Source organism: Centrocercus urophasianus, unplaced genomic scaffold (assembly GCF_019232065.1).
Source record: "Centrocercus urophasianus isolate 14NV4802_14NV808 unplaced genomic scaffold, USGS_Curo_1.0 seq_14, whole genome shotgun sequence".
Taxonomy (NCBI): domain Eukaryota; kingdom Metazoa; phylum Chordata; class Aves; order Galliformes; family Phasianidae; genus Centrocercus; species Centrocercus urophasianus.
In genome coordinates, this window is record NW_024884586.1 from 37424940 (window position 1) to 37442784 (window position 17845).

General features: G+C 41.6%; 1 protein-coding gene across 2 annotated transcripts; it reads right to left on the reverse strand.

The window, feature by feature from the left end:
* Positions 1-295: 295 nt before the first annotated feature.
* Positions 296-17664, reverse strand: GPR68 (G protein-coupled receptor 68). Of its 2 annotated transcripts, XM_042815057.1 has the most exons (4): positions 17646-17664; positions 17313-17451; positions 4761-4897; positions 296-3012 (listed from the first exon to the last, which is right to left on the reverse strand). In XM_042815057.1, exon 4 carries the CDS (start codon positions 2894-2896, stop codon positions 1796-1798), a length of 1101 nt encoding a protein of 366 aa, XP_042670991.1. In that variant the 5' UTR covers positions 2897-3012; positions 4761-4897; positions 17313-17451; positions 17646-17664; the 3' UTR covers positions 296-1795. The 2 variants fall into 2 exon arrangements, with proteins under 2 accessions (XP_042670991.1, XP_042670990.1); XM_042815056.1 differs by lacking the exon at positions 17646-17664 and having other exon boundaries at positions 17313-17466.
* Between the last annotated feature and the right edge of the window lie 181 nt (positions 17665-17845).

The following is a 17845-nucleotide window of genomic DNA, read 5'->3' on the forward strand; positions in this document are numbered from 1 at the left end:
CCTCTTAGCAACGCACAAGCACAGACTGCAGCAGCCAGGAGCCCCTGCTTCCAACCAGCTGGCACAGACAGCAGGGACTAGAGGAAACATTCACAGATAGCAAAGCTAAACAGCACTAAATAGTAAGAAGAAAAGTGCATGTAATAAGATAATTAATCCAGCATGGAGAGTGGTCTAAGTATAAAGAAATGTAAAAGAATTAAACAAACCAAATATGAATATAAGCAAACCTAATCCCCTCCTGGAGTAGGGACATGAATCCCTTCTGCAACAGCAGGGAGGAGAGGAGCTATAGTCTCATAAATACAATCTGTGAACAAATACAGGAAGGGAATAATAAAAACATTATTTATTAAACATGTCTCCTAATTACTTTTAATATTGCACTTCCAGTGTGGTTTCCAGAAAATTCTTAGAACATATTACCTTTTAAAAACCAATAACAAAACCATGCACAGCAACATACCTGAGAAAACCCAATGTAGAATGCCTGTCTAGGCCTTCCTCAAAAAATAATTTTGAAATTAAATATATGTAAACCTATATATGTGCACACACTCTCAACTCCAGGCTGCAGAAACAGAGAGGTGCTCAAAGAAAAGCTTGAAACCAGAGGAGAAGTGAAAGGATAAGGCAATATTTGTGGTGTAACAGCTGCAGATACCAGAAAGCACAGTGAGGTCACAAAGAAGAAACAAGACTCACATTCTTTAATAATGAATATAAAAAAAACCAAAACAATAAAAAATAGAGGAGTTGATTCTAGAAACAACTAATACAGAGCACAACAACCTCATCTGTAACTACCATTATCTCCAGTTATTCCTGTATCGCGTTTCCATCTAACCCAAAAAGCCACAGAGATCACTCATACATCACATTTCTGATATCACATTTACTCAATAATGAGCACACCTTAGCTGTCGTATTGACTGGTGAAAACAGAGTTTAAGCAGAATCTACTTAAGAGTTCCATTGACAAACATCTTGCTTTTTAATTGCCCGCAAGTTCTGTGCTGCACAACACACACAAATTTGTAAGAATGCAATCAAAATCTTAGCAAGGTCTGATAGAATTTAGGTGCAATTAAATTCACCTTTAAACACAGTGACTCAAAGAAACGCAGGAGGTAAAAGTGCCTCTTGTACTATGAACCTCCTGTTCTTTTCCAAATCAACAGCTTGAATTATTTATCCTCATCTGAGCCAAGAGATCCCATACCTCTCAGTCAATAGAAGCCTTATGAGGAGATTCAGCAGTCAATGCACAAATCGAAGTTCTCATCTGATTCTGAGTTTCTGTGCCTGTTGTCCCAGAAGATTCCACATAACTTCATCAGCTGTTTTAGCAGGTTGGCTCCTGCAATGGCTCTGCTCACTTTGAAACTTGCTGGAGGAGTTATTTCAGAGTTACAGTAATCTGCAGAAGTGCATATTTTTCCTTTTAAAATTAATTTTGATGACATTTGATTTGTTCTGCCTCCAACCTATTGAACACCTTCTGGAGATCTTTTTCACCAGCTGCTACAGAGGCAAATAGCAAGGAAAGGCAATTTCAACAGAACCACATCATGAATGTGGTTTTTCAGCCATGCCAGTTGACAGGTTTGAGTGGTATCAAAAAGACAGCAGATGTGATTTTGCCTAAGATCCACGCACCTCCAGAAACTACCTCACTGTACTGCTCTGCTAAAAGACCTTTGGAATGTAAAACAGTTGTAAAACACAGATAAATCCAGTGGATACACACAGTTATATAAGGAAGATTTTACACGAGTGCCCTTTTTGATGAATGCTATAGATGGCCTGCCCTCGTTGAAGAAGAGTCTTTTGTTCCAGAATCACCCTGTGATTCTTGTAATAACCTTGGCTGATGCTCATGCTGTGGCCTGTTGGGAGTTTCTGGAGCATTCAGCTGATAGGATTCCTTTGTCTCAGTCCTCAGACATCCTAAATGCCTTAAGCAAGAGTCTCGCATCTTGACAAAGTTCAGGTAAGTGCTTTCGCTGGAAAAACAGTACAGTACCGGGTCGGCGATGCAGTTAAATGTAGTCAGCAGGAGAGAAGTATGGTAGATGTTAAATATTTTGCCAGCAAATGAGCAGTTGCTCTCAAACACACTGCGAACTACAAGTAGGATGTGGTATGGTCCAAAGCAAACTAAAAAAATGAAGACAGTGCTCGAAACCAAACGTTTAATTTGGAGTTTCTTCTTCTTTTGAGTGCCGTGACTTCTGTGGACAACTCGTAAAATGCCACAGTAAGAGAAGGCCAGCAGAAAGAAGGGGAAAAGGAAGCCAGCAGAGAAGCGGTAGTAATTGATACTGTGCTCCCATTCTTTGATGGGGTAATGCTCAAAGCACACCACATGGCTCTCGGCATCCATACTGATCTCCCCGTGCACAAAGACAAATGAACATGTCACTATTTCTTTGGTCCAAATAATGGCACTCACAATCATAGCAGCCTTCATTGTCCGAAACTGATGAAACCGAAAAGGGTGCACGACTGCCAGATAGCGGTCAATGGAGATGCAGCAGAGGAAGCCCACACTGATATAGATATTCTCATACAAGAGAATGCCACAGATTTTGCACAGCAGTTCATCATATGTCCAATTGTCATGCTGCAAAACGTACTGGATCCAAAAAGGCAAAGAAAATATGTAAAACAGGTCTGCTACGGTCAAATTGCAAAGGTAGATACCCAACTCATTTTTAGCCTTGATCTGTAAGTACCCGTAGTACAGTGACAGGCAGTTAGCTGGGAATCCTATGATAAATACAAATATGTACACCACAGGGGATAATGTCTGGTGAATATTATGATCAATAATGCACTTTTCAGTTGCGTTCTCTGTGAAATTCAACATCTTCTGCCTCTCAACATACACCATTAATCAGTGTCCCAAATGAATAGATGTAGAACTTAATTTCATCCAGTTTGAAGTACCACTTTTCATCCACAAAAACCTCAGGCTGAAGAGATGCCTTGCTGCAGGATGTTAATAACCTGGTGGTAAAACGTATGAAAACCTTGAGGAGGAAAATCATTATCAAACGATCATTTTTCAGTGAGATGCCTGTTCTAAATTTTCTTTCAGTATTTAACAGAAGATAAAGCCTGCCTGGGAAATCATGATTCGTGTCAGTAAGCCCTAGGAGTGTGTTCTGTCAAAGAATTCCAAAGCAACTTACAAACATTTGTCACCTTAGCTTTATGAGTATCTAAACGGTGGAGAAATGTAATCTCTGTTTTGCAGATGAGGCAGAAAAGCAGTAATCTGATCTGATCCAAATGGAAAAATTCCTCTGGCAGAGCAGCAGTTCACTCAGACTTCCTTAGAGGATGTGGGGTGAGCAAAACCGTTGCTTTCTTAATTTCCATTTCTGGAATTTCCCTTTAGATACAAAATATCATAGTACATGCAGCTCAACCCATCGGGATGATGAAAGTGGAATTTTTAGCAGCTGCTTTTACAGTTAAGTGTAAACACAGTCCTGAAAGGGAGCTGCCTGTAGGAAAGACACCATAAAATGCTGCCTTAATGTATCCCTGGTGTCAGCCCCCTACAGAATATACCATTACTGATTCCTTACTTGCCATAGGCTCTGAAAACCAATCATTATCTGCATGTTTGATCTTTTCATTTCGCCAGCACTGAACAAACACAATTATTTTCACCTGAGGAATCTTTTTTGATCCACACACAGACCCATACAGATCCTTTCCATATTATACCATTACTGTAAAAGGCATTTTTAAAACCCACCTGCTGACAACAGGTTAGCACTCGGTTTGGTCAGGTTAAGTGTTTGGCCTTCAGCCTGTCCGCTGTTATTAAACCCCAGACTAAACGAAGTCTCATTTTCAGCCTTCTATCAGCTCGCGTGGTATGTTCAGTCACTTTGGCACAAGTGCTCAAGACTGTGCCCCCCTGCTCTGCTCTGTGAGGGGCATGTGTGTTTTGTGTGATGACACAAACCAGCGGGATTCATTCTTTTAACCACTGCCAGAAAATACCCAGCTGCCGAGTACACTTGGGTGAGGTTAGCAACTTGTATACTCTTTACAGAACTTCAGTTAATTGAAACAGATTGAAAAGCAGACTGCATTGTCAGGAACAGAGAAAAGTCCTTGCTGTTTGTTTCCCATTTACAATACATATCTGCATTTTTTGTAATCATCATCTGTCCTCTGTGAGAGCAAACCATTTTTTCCAAGGCAATCCTTATGGAAACATGACCATGGTACGGTAAAATTACTGTGATTGGCAGCGTTTGAGAATGTTACTGTAGAATAAATTCTTCTGTGAGTGATGTAATTTTGGTTTTGTTTGATTGTGTATTAGGTTTTGTTTTTTAAAATAATGGTGGGCTTCAGTCTCATAGAAGTTGAAAAGAAAATCACTTTCTTAAGGCTGAAAAGATTGATCAAACCTGAAAAGATGTACAGCATTCAGCCTCAGTCAGTGTACCACAGTCCCAGTGAAATAACAGCAAACTTAAGGACAGAAGTATATACTTAATCATTAAAACTCTCCTTTGTTCTTCTCTTTATCCCCTTTTTCTTGCTAACAAAAAGAATATCAGCCCTGGATTCCTTGAGTCTCAGGTAGCTTCAACGACAGCATGAAGGCCAGGTTAAGTTCCTCTCCCTCAAACTTCTAACTTCATTCTTTGTCGCTATCTGCCTTAGCCCAGCACAGTGTGAGCTCTGCTCCCCTTGTTCTCATACAGCCGCCTCAGGGATGCACCTACCTCAGAATCACCCCCTCCTCCACAGATGGCACAAGTGTTACCGCAGCTCTACCAGGCACAGCAGCAGAGAGGCGAGCCAGCCACAGGTCGTCCTGGCTTAGCTTGAAGTTTGCTCCAAGAGATTGCCATAACCCTCCCTGCAGAATAACAATGATAATGTGACCATTATCACACACATGCGGCAGAAAGCAATGAAGTTACGTGCAGATTTTCCAAAGCACTGCTACTCAGGGAGCATCCTCTCTTCTCTGACACCATCCCATGCACTGTGCTTGTCTTAATGGCTGCATGACTGCTGTGTGGTTTCTCCACCTACAAGAGGTCTGGCTTCATGCCTGCAAGCACAACGCACAGAACTCGGAACAGATTTGACAGCCTTACTTTCCCCCTCACCTGTTCCAATCCAGGGCTCCAGGACAAGTGCAATTGTATTTGAGACTGTATTTGATACAATTTCTGTACGATAATTCGGTGACTTTGACATGTAAGAGTTTGTATGAGCAGAACGAAGGACATACATACGCACAGTGAAAAGTGCCTAAGTGTCTGTGGCTCCCTTGTCTAATCTAACAACTAGAAGCATCCAGTCACTGTTCATCTCCTGCTTATAAGACCAACTTACAATAACTTGAAAGCTGTCAATAATTTTCAAAAGGCAGAACTGTCCTTATACATTCATATTTCTTGAGCTCAGTTCTGTTCTGTATTATCCTGTAGGCCAATATGGGCCACAGGATGAGAAAAAGCAGATGTACTCTACAGTCGCCCTGTTGTTTGTTGTTGTTTCTTTTTTTTGAAAATGCTTCTTTTTCTGTAAGAACTCAAAATGTTTTTACTAAATTATGTCACGAAGAATGTGATTGTAAAATTCATATCTGTTCAGCATAGAAGTCTTGCCAGAATTGCAGAGTAAAAAACAGAAAAAGCCTCACTGATACGATATTGTCCTAATATAATACACACTTCTGATTACAGTGATGTTTCCTGCTCCTGGAGGAAGTGCTGCAGTGTGCTGTTTCAGAGCCAGGAAGAGAAAGCTGCCCGTTACGTGAACAGAAGTCCAGATTCTTGTTTGCACAATAGCTGTTTTATGCTGCTTTGTGGAAGAAGAGAGCTTAGAAAATTCCTCCCTTGTTTCAGCCTCCACAGCATGCAGGCTCTGGGACACTGCTGTGCCTTCTGACCAGTGACCAAATGGGAAACAGAGTTTTCCTTTCCCCATTTTTTTCCCTTATTCCAAGTATGTTAACACAGCTCTGCACTGGCCAAGGAAAGGAACTGCAAGTTTTCTCAAGGCTGATACCAAAACACTGTGATTATGACAGTCATCACATGGTTCAGAAGAGTGATCTTTAAAGACCACCCTGTTACTAAGAATATAATACACAATACCTTACAAGCTCCCTAAATGAGGGGAAACTCAAGGAAAGGTGATGCTGAGTAGGAAAGAGGAGACAAATAGCTCCTGCATTACTTAGTAAGCTAGCTTGGGTAGTAGGAGGAGAAAAATAAAAAAGTTGCTCTAAGAAAAACATCTGGGGTGCAGATAATCACTGAGCTGAGAGCAGCTATGGCTGGGAACACACAGGCATTCCATTTAGACAACTTCAATATGGAAATAGTGCAGCTGTGTGGTGTTCTGTTTTTAAGAGCTTAGTTTATATAACACATTCAGTATCACAAGTCTACAGAAATTTCCAGGCAAGATATCTCTCTCCTATGCCCACCTTTTTTCAGTGTTACCTATCTAAGCCCAACTCTTGGAACGAAACATCTAGATGAGCTCCAAACATTTATCTTGTTTCTGGGTAAAGAATTAAGCCAACAATCTCAGGGCTTTAGACAGCTTAACTTTTTCTCAGTCAAAGTAAGCCAACTTTCATTACTCACTGGACAATTCAAAAGTAGGTTCTTTTTTTTTCCTCCAAGTCCTTTTGTATCCTGTTGACAAAGCCACAATTCCCACCCCACATCATGAGCTCATAGAACAGCTCACATTTGGCAATAGCCAAGGATTGAGCCCAGGCCCACCGGCACCAACAGCTTGTTCTGCTCTGACTGAGCAATACTGTGGAGCCTGCGTGTTTTTTCTCAGTTCCAGTGAACATTCCTATAGTTTTCTCCTAAGAAACCTGATACAATTAGACCTAAACATTATAGTGGTGACAAATGGGACTATACACCAAAGGATTTCTTTGTACGTTTGTAATAGATGAGCACACAGCTTGTCTCATCTACAAAAGCACCTGTCACCATGAATGGGGAGGATAAAATGTGATTGCATATCTTCATGTCATAGTAGATCTCTTGCTGTCCCTCCACCTGTCACACATCACAAACAGACCTGAGTCTCTTGACCTTCATAGCAGCTCTTGGACCACACTGCACAAAATCTGAGATTTGGTTCAGATCATTACCTGGATAAACATTAGCCTTTAGACTCCCACATCAAACGGGCAGAAATTGGCTGGCCCACACCTGAGGGTTTGAGGCATGAGGTGGAGTGAGTGTAAGAGCTGCAGTAGCAAAGCTGCTGTAGAGCAGGAAAATGGCAAAGCTTACTAAATGTTCCTTCCACAGAACATAATCATGCTTTTTGGGCTATTTTAAGAGAAGTTTTCTGCCCCTTCCCACATCCTCCACATACAAGGAAGAGCTCATGTTGTGATGGGGTGATGATCTGGTAGAAAGAGGGGAAAGAAGGACCAACTATTCCTTCGTATCTCCTTTCTTTCTGAAGTCTATCACTGTATCTCACTACTTGAGATAGCTAATACACTTAGAGAAAATCCCCCTAAAATTGTAGAACAAAGTGGAAATTGGGGGCATGACTAAGGATGACTGTAAGGAAGTGGCACAACAATGCTTGGATTAAACCAAAGGATTATGTAAAAGGGTCACAAGTGGAAAGAGCCATGAAAGGCAATAAAGGATGTTTCTGTTCTGTACTGGAGAGAAAATCCAGTTCATACTGGAATATTCAAATTCATTCTTCTACAAAAAAAAAAAAAAAAAAAAAAAAAAAAAAAAAAAAAGAAGGGAAAAGAAATCCAAGCACGAGGCAGAAGCAAAAATTATAGATCTAAACACAACTGAAATATTTGCTGTTATTTCTTATTTCAATCGTCAGAAGCAGAATTGTGACAAGAGCTCCCGGCCCCTAAGAGTGTGAAACACTGCAACAGAAAGCACACAGAAATTTTGTCAAACATTTATGGGAAGAGCAGTTGGTTGCAAGGAGTTTTGTTTCTGCATTCTGCTGGTTTTGTTGTTTGTAAAGCAATCGGGCAATCTTTGCTATACTTTCATTCCTTTTTTTTTTTTCCCCTGTTTTATTGTTGTTGTTTTGATGTTTGGTTATTATTTCTTTTTTTTTTGCAATAGAAGTACAAACTCTGGATGTCCCTCTATTTGCAAGAAAGTCATGCCAGGGCATACAGTACATGAAGGGCTGCACCTTTCTGAGCCCATGAAACCATCTCACATAAATTTCCCACAATTTCTCCTCACATTAAATTCCTTTCTAAATTTCACTTAGGTCTTTGCACAACTTATTTGTACTTGTTAACATGTGAAGGGACAGCCTTTCCAGCAGGAATGTCTTCATACAACAATAACTATTCCTCTAAGCATTTGTTTCGGTGGGAGGAAACCAGAGAGGTATTCTAATAATTACAAATCACTTTACTTTTGTTGCTATTGCATGACTTCATTTATAAGTCTATTGTCAAAAGAGGAAGCCAGCAACATTTTTTCAGAACCCACATAAACAAAAGACCAATTAGTCACCAATGTCCAATTCTTCCTAGCACAGACACGCAATTATTCACAGCATTGGGTAAATCACTCAACTTGCTCAAACTTTGATATCTTGAGAATTTGTCTCAACTTCTTAATTTCTGTTTATCATCAAACTTCTCCAAAGTCTGAAGTAAGGTAGTTGCATTTCATCTCTAAAAGTTCGGATCTGAACCACAGTGGTGGTGTAATTCAGGGCTTCATGCCTGTGAATGTCAGTAGGAACTGATAATGCAGATTTGAGTGGCAGCTTCATGTCAAAATCCTAGATTTGTAAATCTTTCCTTTTTCTTACAGTGAACTCAATGCTTGATAAAAGCATTAGATTGGACATCAAACGTGTGTGACTTTTTTTAATACAGTATTCCATCACAAAAATGTAAAGTGTTATAGTATGAAGTGGGGTATGCTCAAACATTTGCATTTACTAATGTGTTGCAATGTTTGCTCCTCGTTCCTCTGGTCATTAGTTACATCCTCCTCTGTCTTTAACTTTGCCACCTCACACGTTCTCCTCCTGGAGAACATTTTAATGGCTTCATTAGCTACCTTACAAAGTATCAGGTGTATCATTAAATGTTCTATGAAACAGCTGAAAAATGTGACCTGTGAAGCCTAGTGTGAGCAGTACAGGCGGATTGATGAAGGCAGCTAGAAGCCAACGGAGATAGTTCCTGTATATTAGAAAATGAATTAATTAAAATACTTTAATGACCTCAAAACTTAGTCCTAATGCTCATTTCTCAATAGCAACGGACTTGGTGATGTAGTATAATCTTGCCAGATTATGGCTCACAGATCATAAAGCTTAGTAAGAAATATCTAAATCACTATAGACAATAAGCCTATGTGTTCTACATTCAACTTAATTCATAAGTCAAAGAAACATTCAATTAAGCAGGGAAGCCACTTAGAAGGAACAGAACGGAGCACGTCTGAACGGTTGTGAGGGAGCCAAAGTATCACCTGCAGGAATTCATGGCAACACAGCATCCCAGAGGCTACTCTGGGAGAGGTCACAGGGATGGACTTGTTGAAACACAACATTCACATTCCTGGAAAACAACAATATTTCAGAAAAAAAATTCCCAGAATGCCCGAGCAGATTATCAGCCTAACCTAACCTTTGTTCCTTTGATTAGAACACCGAGTATTCCTCTTAATTGATGTGCAAACTGCTGTATATGAGATATTACATATTATCTCTGAAATGAGAAGTCTTTAACAAAGCAAATGCTACCTTACAGCAGAACACTAGGAAGGATAAACGGATTACAGTGATCATATATTGAGTAGGAGTCAACAATATATTTTTGTAAAAATATAAGAAAAAAAAGCAAATTATCTTGGGATGTGCCAGCAGCTGTGGGTGCTACCTCTCTATCCTGAGCATCATTGCAAGGCGTTACGGAGCTGCTGGCTGTGGTTGGGGAAATGAAGGGGGATGGTCATTGGTCTGGGATTGCTTAGTCTAAAGAAGACCATAATGAGGGCAAACAGCAGAAACCTTCCAACATGTTAAAGTCTGTCACAAAGAAGAAAGCACGCTCTCTGTGAAAACCTGAATGAAAGACTGGGTTAAACACTGCTAAGTCTTTCCACTAACAAAGTTAAGTGGGGCAGCACTGGGACAGATGACGCATGGGATGGAGGTCTTCAAGTTGGAGGTCTCAAAGTTTGGCAAACATCCTGGGGATGGTTCAGCTGATGCCCCTTGAAGGCAAATAAATGTTTGGAGAACTTTCAGACCCTCCATTCCAGTCTCTGTTATTGCTCAGTGACATGACACAACTCACCCTTGCCCTGAGACACACAGCAGCATGAAAACAAATGGTACAAACCTGACCTGAAGTAAAATCATTTCCACATTAAGGCTATACAGAAGTGAAATGTCCTTGATTTCACAAATTCCAAAAATAATTAAACGGTACGCGTTCTGCTGTTGGAACATTTCATTTCATGTTTTTACACCTTTGGAGGCCTGCACGTGTAAAGGACAAATAGTGGTAAGGAAGGCAGAAGGGACAGCAGATTGTCACATATCTGACACTGGTTCATCTTCTTTCTCTAGGTCTGGGGACTTTTTTTAACCAAATATAAGGCCCAAACGACTGGCTGAGCACAAGGAAGTGCTGAAAAGAAACTACATTTTGGAAAATCCCTATTTATGGTAATAAGAAGTTCACACAGTGTGTATTTTTGGTCAAGCAGTCCAACTAAAAACAGGGCGATGAATCACACAACAGGAATTAGTCATGCCACAGTTGCCTCAAGGAGCTGGCTCATAGCTTATAAAAATGACCCCCATCTGCCCCCTCCTTCCTGCTGCTAAAGAGCAGCCAGGTGGGTGACGTGGCCACCAGGCTCTCAGCACTGAGCTGGCTCCTGCTCCAGGACAGCTCCCTGGAGCTCCTGCATGGCTCACTCAAATCCACGAGCGGGAGTGGAAGAGAGCTCCCCATCACACCACTTTCTGCAGAAACCTTTTCTCTGTTCCTCAGAGAACAACTTCCAACCTTCCTTTTGCCCCAGCCAACAGCCAGCTCAGCCTCTCTCTCTCCTACACATCTCCTCAGCACAGAGGCCAAACCGCCAACCTGCCTCTGCTTTACAAGAAGGTGGCAAACAGGTTATGAGCAACTGCAGGCAGTAGGGCGGCCAATGGCCCTGAAACTATCTGATGATCCTTGCTTAAGTGAGGGGGCAAGAGAAGCCAACACTGAGTAAGTCTTAAGGATTAGGAGACACACAAGTCACAAACAATGTGTAGAAGTATCAGTAAGGAATGAGAACTGAAACCACCATAGCGTAGGCTTGGGACCGAGAAGTAGGAACTTCTTTCTCCTGAAGTAAATGGGTTCTGATTCATTTTACCTTCTACAGCCTTGGAGAAAATCCCCTAACTCTTCTGACTCATTTTCCCTGACTGCATCCCCATCCCCTCTGAGGCTACAGTCTCTCTGACACCAGGGTTGATGTGTCAGCAGCTTGTTCTCTGTACACATGTGCTGTCAAAGAAAGGGAGAGGGTGTCAGCAACGTGCAAGTAGTCCCACTATTGAACCTCCCCAGCATCACGCACTGGCTACAAGGGAAAATTTGCTCAAAAACTAAGTTAGAGACCAGATTCCCTTTCTGCTGACATCTTTTATAATGCCACTGCCTCCAGACAGAAGAAGGTATAATTAAACCTAAATATCAAACAGAACTATCTCATTAACAGAAAGAAATTTGGAAAGCTAATCCCATTTTCAGCAACCAAACATTCATCTGTGCAATTGTTCTCCTCCTTCACTTTTCACTCGGGCAGCACTGATTTGCCAGCACTGCTGACAAGCAGTGACTTGGACCAGCGATGATCAATGTTTGACTAATAATGTTTGGCAAATAGCAAAGGCTGTCTGAGAGAAAAATGTGACTTGCCAGGTCTGACTGAAAGGTGGTTGGAGCCTTGCTGCGTCTAAAGAGATTGAACAGATCTCCTGTCAACGTTTTCATTGTTCCACACATCAGCAAATAATGATACATTCAATAAAGTCATCTCTCTTTTAAATTCTATTTTCTGCATTTATGATTCAGTACATGATTCATTTTGTACAGCAAAAGTTTTAAGACAAGGGAAAGTGGGAAGCCATTTGCAGTATTTGGAAATTTTTCCCTCTCTTCCCTCATTTTTCTTTAACTTCATTCTCATTCTTCTGTTTGGATTTATTTTAATCAGAGACAAAATTCGTCACAGGATATGAGCCCATTCAATTCAAGTACCTAGCATGGCATGCACTGTCGCTAGGAACTGGAACAATTCCTCTATGGCTTTGCACTGTGCTTGTGTTTCTGGCTTACACTGGTTCCATTGTGTTTTGGATGTTTCTGTTCTCAGTCCAGCTGTAACCTAGCACACCATCCACCCTTCCCTGCACTGCTCCTTAGCCATGCTCCTTTCCTTCCGACAGTTCTATATTTCTTGCTTGGATCTTACTTGGTTTGGGAGTTGGGGTAAGAGGGTGGCACACCTACATCTGTGTGTGTCTTCCAATAGTCCCCACACAGCCTGGAGAGATGTAACTCTTCTAGCTACCCTTTTGCACTGCCTTTAACTAAACTTCCCTCTTTTTTTCTTTTTTTTTTTTTCCATCTTCTTGGAAATCAGCCTAGTTTCCAGATGATCCAAGTCAATATCCTCACATAAGATTTGTTCTGCAATGTTAATTCTCACACTTCTGATGATTTTGTAGAAGCAGTGTGCCTTGGAGAAGATTTCTTGCTGTTCTCCTCCCCTCATTGCTCTCACTCCCCAGATGACCACTGAAAACTTCAGCTTTTTTTTTTTTTTTCCTCTTTTTTTAATTTGAAGATACAGAGCTCCAGTACCCCAGTCCCCAATGGATGTATTATTCTAAACAAAGCGCTGGCATCTGTATCTGCAGACTTCCTTATGTTTTAATTTCCTGAATTTTCATTTCCTCAATTCCCTTAATTTTCACGTAAAAAACTCTTTTTAGTACTCGCATGATTTTAAGCACTTGTTCCTTTCTTTCATTAAGATGTAAACAAAGCCTGGGCTTCTATTCAATTCCATTACTCCTGAGAATCCCTACTTTGTCATGTGCATAAACCCTTCCTCCCTCCTCTATTTTCTGTTATACCTTGACACTGCCCCTCCATACCCCATGTGGACTTGCACGGAGTGCAAGAAGCCTTCCCCAGCACTGTTGCTGAATCCCTGTGCAACAGCACCCTGCCTAATGGCTTAAATGTTTCCAGCCACTCTCCATCACCGCTGGATGACAGTAGGACCCACATGATCTATGGCCACCTGTCCCCCACCCCATGTCAGAGCCATCAGCTTTGCCACCTCTCTCCTGGAAGGCAAATCACAGCATCCTCCCTGAAGTCACCAACTCAACCATCCATGTACTTGAAATCTGACTCTTATCTCATCTTCTCTTAAGGAAAATGGTGAGAAACAACCTGTCCACAGTAATGGTGGGTAATCTGGGTAAAAGATCTTCATTAAAAAAAAATTGAGAAAATAGTTAAGGACCCATAGCCTTATAGAAATGGAAAAATTCTATAGCATCAGAGAAGTAACCTACAGTAAAAGTAACAACCTTGCTTTAAATCATTCTCACTTTCCAACATTCATCTAACCAGGGAAAGGGGAGAGAATCAAGTGTTGTAACAAGGGAATTCTGATGTGTTACTGGGTAGGAGAAGGAAAGCTGCTCCAGAAGAAGAGCGATTCCAGAGCTGCTCAGAAACCCAGGACCTGCTCTGGTATGGAGCTGTGGAACCCTGAAACTCAGACATAACTTCAAATTCCAAATAATAATGTTATGCCATAATAGACTAAAGCATCTTAGTTTAAGCTTTCTACTCTACCAAACAATTCTTATGTTGAAAGCTACATCCAATCACTTTTTAAATGTAGGGTGCAAAACAGACACATCCTCAAACAAGGAATGTGCAGAGGCACTACAAAATTATAATCTGTCAGACTGAAAATTCACCCTGTCCCCTTCACAGATGAAAGACAAAATACTGCATTTTATTCAAGTATCATTAAAGCAACTTAAGTTTGTTAGTTTGATTGCATTTGCTTTTGCAACTCATTCAATTCTTGATTTTCCCCTCCTCTGTTAGCCATCTAAACCTCCTCCAAAGCTTTTACATCTTTACTGTCAGTCAGTAAAAAATGATGTGAGAGAAAGGAAAAAGGAAAATTTTATCCTATGAAAGCTCATAGGATAAAGCAGCAACGCTGATGATAAACTGAGTGTTTGGACTCATCCTGCTACAGTTCTCAAGGAGAGAATGTTAGGAGGATCTCTTGCGGAGCTCCAGGAGCAGCAGCAGCGCCTTCTCCATTACCTGCAGACCATAACTCCCATTTGCCTCTGGCAGTGACAGATCTGTGCTTACCTAACCCCAGGATCCAGTGCTACAGCAACACAGCTGGAAAGGAATTCATCATCTTGCAAACAATTTCTGGCAGGAGGCTCCATAGGGAGGAATAGAATCCTCTATACTTTCAGGTGAGCACATCGCTCCACCTTTCTTGAACAGCACTCGGAGCCTCCTATTTGGTCTTTTTTCTTTTTGGACACACCAGCTAAAGTTTCAGGTGAAGTCACAAACCAGTCCTGCCTTTGCTGCCCAGTGGATTAACAGAGTTCATGCACAGCTCCTAGTGAGGAGGGAAATGCACTGGATGCATCCCTCAGAGGACAAACTGCAACACTGTCCTTAGCTGCTGCCAATTACTGAAACCTTTACTGAAAACCATTGGCCAGTTTCTTCTAAACATTGGAAGTGCTCTGTGTCTTTTCAAACCCAAGTGTCATCAGCTGTCGGGGACAGCAGCTCTGCAAATGCTTCAGCTGGCAGAGAAATTCATAACAAATGCTACAAGCCACTCAAAATAATACTTACAGGAAAAACAAATCTCTTAGAGGAAGCGTTCTGCTAATTGTAAGGTAATCATCCTCACAAGACTGCACATCTGCACTTCTATTTCCACAGTTCTTCACTTAAAAATAATTAGTAAAGTTGTACGAATGTCCTCTGAGTCCCAAGTAACATTCCAGTCATCACACTGATAAGAGCAGTAGGCAGCAATAGAGCCCCAGCAAAATGCAAAAATGTCCTGGTGTTAGATCTGGCATAAGTGGCAAGGAAAAAAATTTTCTTCTCCACGAGCCATTCATATAGATGTCCAGGAAGCAGCATCATCTGGTTAGCTGAGTGACAGCACCCGCAGCGCTGCTTAGGAGAGCAGAAGTGACACTGCTGCCTACATCTGTGCACACTTCATCCCATGTGACTCTGCACCAGCACTGCTAAGAAGCTCACAGCCTTCTTGGCCACCAGCAAGTTTGCTAGTTTTTCACTAGCAGGCTCACAGGATGGGATGTCAGCTAGTATAATGACAGCTCCATACAACTGGCTCAGCTGGGGTACATTTATCCCACTGGTCTCTGCTTTCTCCCCATTTCCCTTCTCTCTTCTGTCGCTGTCTGGGACTCCTTACAGCCCCCAGATCCCAGAAGGAATGCAGTCACTTTTTCTTCACCAGCCACAAAGTGAATTAAATAAGGCCTATTGCAAATGCCAAGTAAGATGAGTTCTTTTTACTGACAGACTGGAGTCATCACAGCTTTCTTCATTTAAAACTGTGATATTCAAATTCCAATGCTGCGATGCAGACATCATCACCTCCCAGCAGTGCCCACTATCACAGAACAAAACATTGGTCTGATTCGATAAAGCCAAAACTTTCTCACAGTGTACTACCCCGAGGCTCCTAAAGCTTTGGGGATTTACCTTCTATTTTACTGTCTAAATGACAGCTTCATGCGCCAAAAAAGATCAGCTGGGGAGAGCTACCTTCTGTCTCTTCCTTCACTTAACAGAAAGAGCTTACAGTTGCGTGCAAAGAAGAAGAGAACAGCAAAATACTGGTAACAACATGGGGAGATGAGAAGGGGAGGGCTCAGGACAGTACATGTTTTGTCTTCTCAGAAAAGGAGGACAGGAGCATGCTACAGTGCAGGGGGCTGACTGACTGCTTAGTGGCTTCTTGACTACCAAATGTAAAAGAAGAAGTGGTCAGATGTCATACTCTGCTGGAGCCAATGTGAATACAGGATGTCAGCATGGAAAAAGTCACACTAGGGGCTGAATAACTGGCTGCTCAGAATGCCCTGTAATGCTCACACTGACAGTGTCACGTCTTATGAGCCTGGGTGTAGCCATTTTTCCTCATCTCACTGTTAAATTTCCTGAAAGTTTTAGTAATACCTGCATGTGTTCTGAGCAGAAAAGCACAGTACAAGGCTGAATATCTTTCTAAACTCTTTATTTCTCAACTCCCCACCTCCACCTCCTGCAAATTTGGAAGCAGATCTCTCAGTAATTTCAGTGATTTGCTTTCCTTCTTGCTATTCAGAGACTGTCAAGAACCAGAAAAACAGACAGCTATCAGAGGCAACCTACAATAAGGAATGTCTTTAATCCTACTTAAAAACAAAAATCTATCAGAAATTGGTCTGCTGGGTTTGATTCCATCTCTCTAAAACTTCACATTCCAAGTTTCCCAAGCTGGGCTCTGAATGGCAGCAGAAAAAGTGGCTTACTGTTTGGAAAGTGCGTCAGAGGCGTACTTTTGAGATACAAGGACAGATGTACATAACTGTACACAGAACACCTACACAGCAAGGTATGTAGTTTAGCAGTTTCATGCAGCTAGACGCAACTTCTGGTCTGGATCCTCAGGGGAAATAAATTACTTAAATTCCTAATTACTCACTTAAAGCAGTTTGTATCTAGACATCTGACACATACTTACTAACTGATTTGAAAATGACCAGCGGAGTTCATCTACCCTCTATTCCTCTGAAAACATATACAGGATACAGATTCTTAGTTTATCTTAGCTATTCCTCTTCATCAATATAACATCAATACAAACTCTCCTTGCACTTGTCTGAAAGTCCAAAAAGTTTATCTAGCACAGTTTCTGCTCCAAGTTTTCCACCAGTGAGAACCTGACAAGTAAATCTAGTTTGAAGTTGTGAATTTTTGGATGTGATACTTTGGTTGAGTCCTTGGACTGCCTCATTGTTTTGCTTTACTTCACTTCTAACAACCTAGCCAAAAACCTGTTCTGCCACCATTCCAGGAGTCACAACCCAGTATAACCAATGATGGAAAAGCAATTTGCTTTAAGAATGAATAGGTGAAAAATGAAACTCACCTGTGAGCAGAGATTATGCAAAGATGCTTTTCCTGCAGTGTGAAGAGCACAAACGTTCCTTTCTCCCTTCTCCCAGCTTCTGCTGAGGCTGTTGGAGGCTGTCCTCTTCCCAGCTGGGAGCACAGCTGTCGGTGAAACACTGTCAGGAGGGAGGAGGAGATTATGCTTCATCTCCTCTGCTCTTTATGGTACAACTGTGAAGAAGTCGAATCAGCCCAGCCCAGCCCTCTCCTCCCTCACCCACTCATTCATAAATAAAAAAGATGACAGTGCCAAAGGCAGACGCTAAATGCAGAGATGACAACGCATGCAGAGTAGCGCTCACACCCCTACCTACTGTCACAGGCACAACACTACCATTGCAGCAGCTGGTGCAAAGCCCAGAGGCTGCCGAACACACAGATGTTACCTTGTGCAGACTGTTTACTATCGCAAAGTACACAGAGCATTACAAAGTACACTGAGCCTCAGTGCTGTTATTAATGTTATTTACAGTAAGTTCCTCAAGCTCTCTAGCCTTTTATGATGTCCAA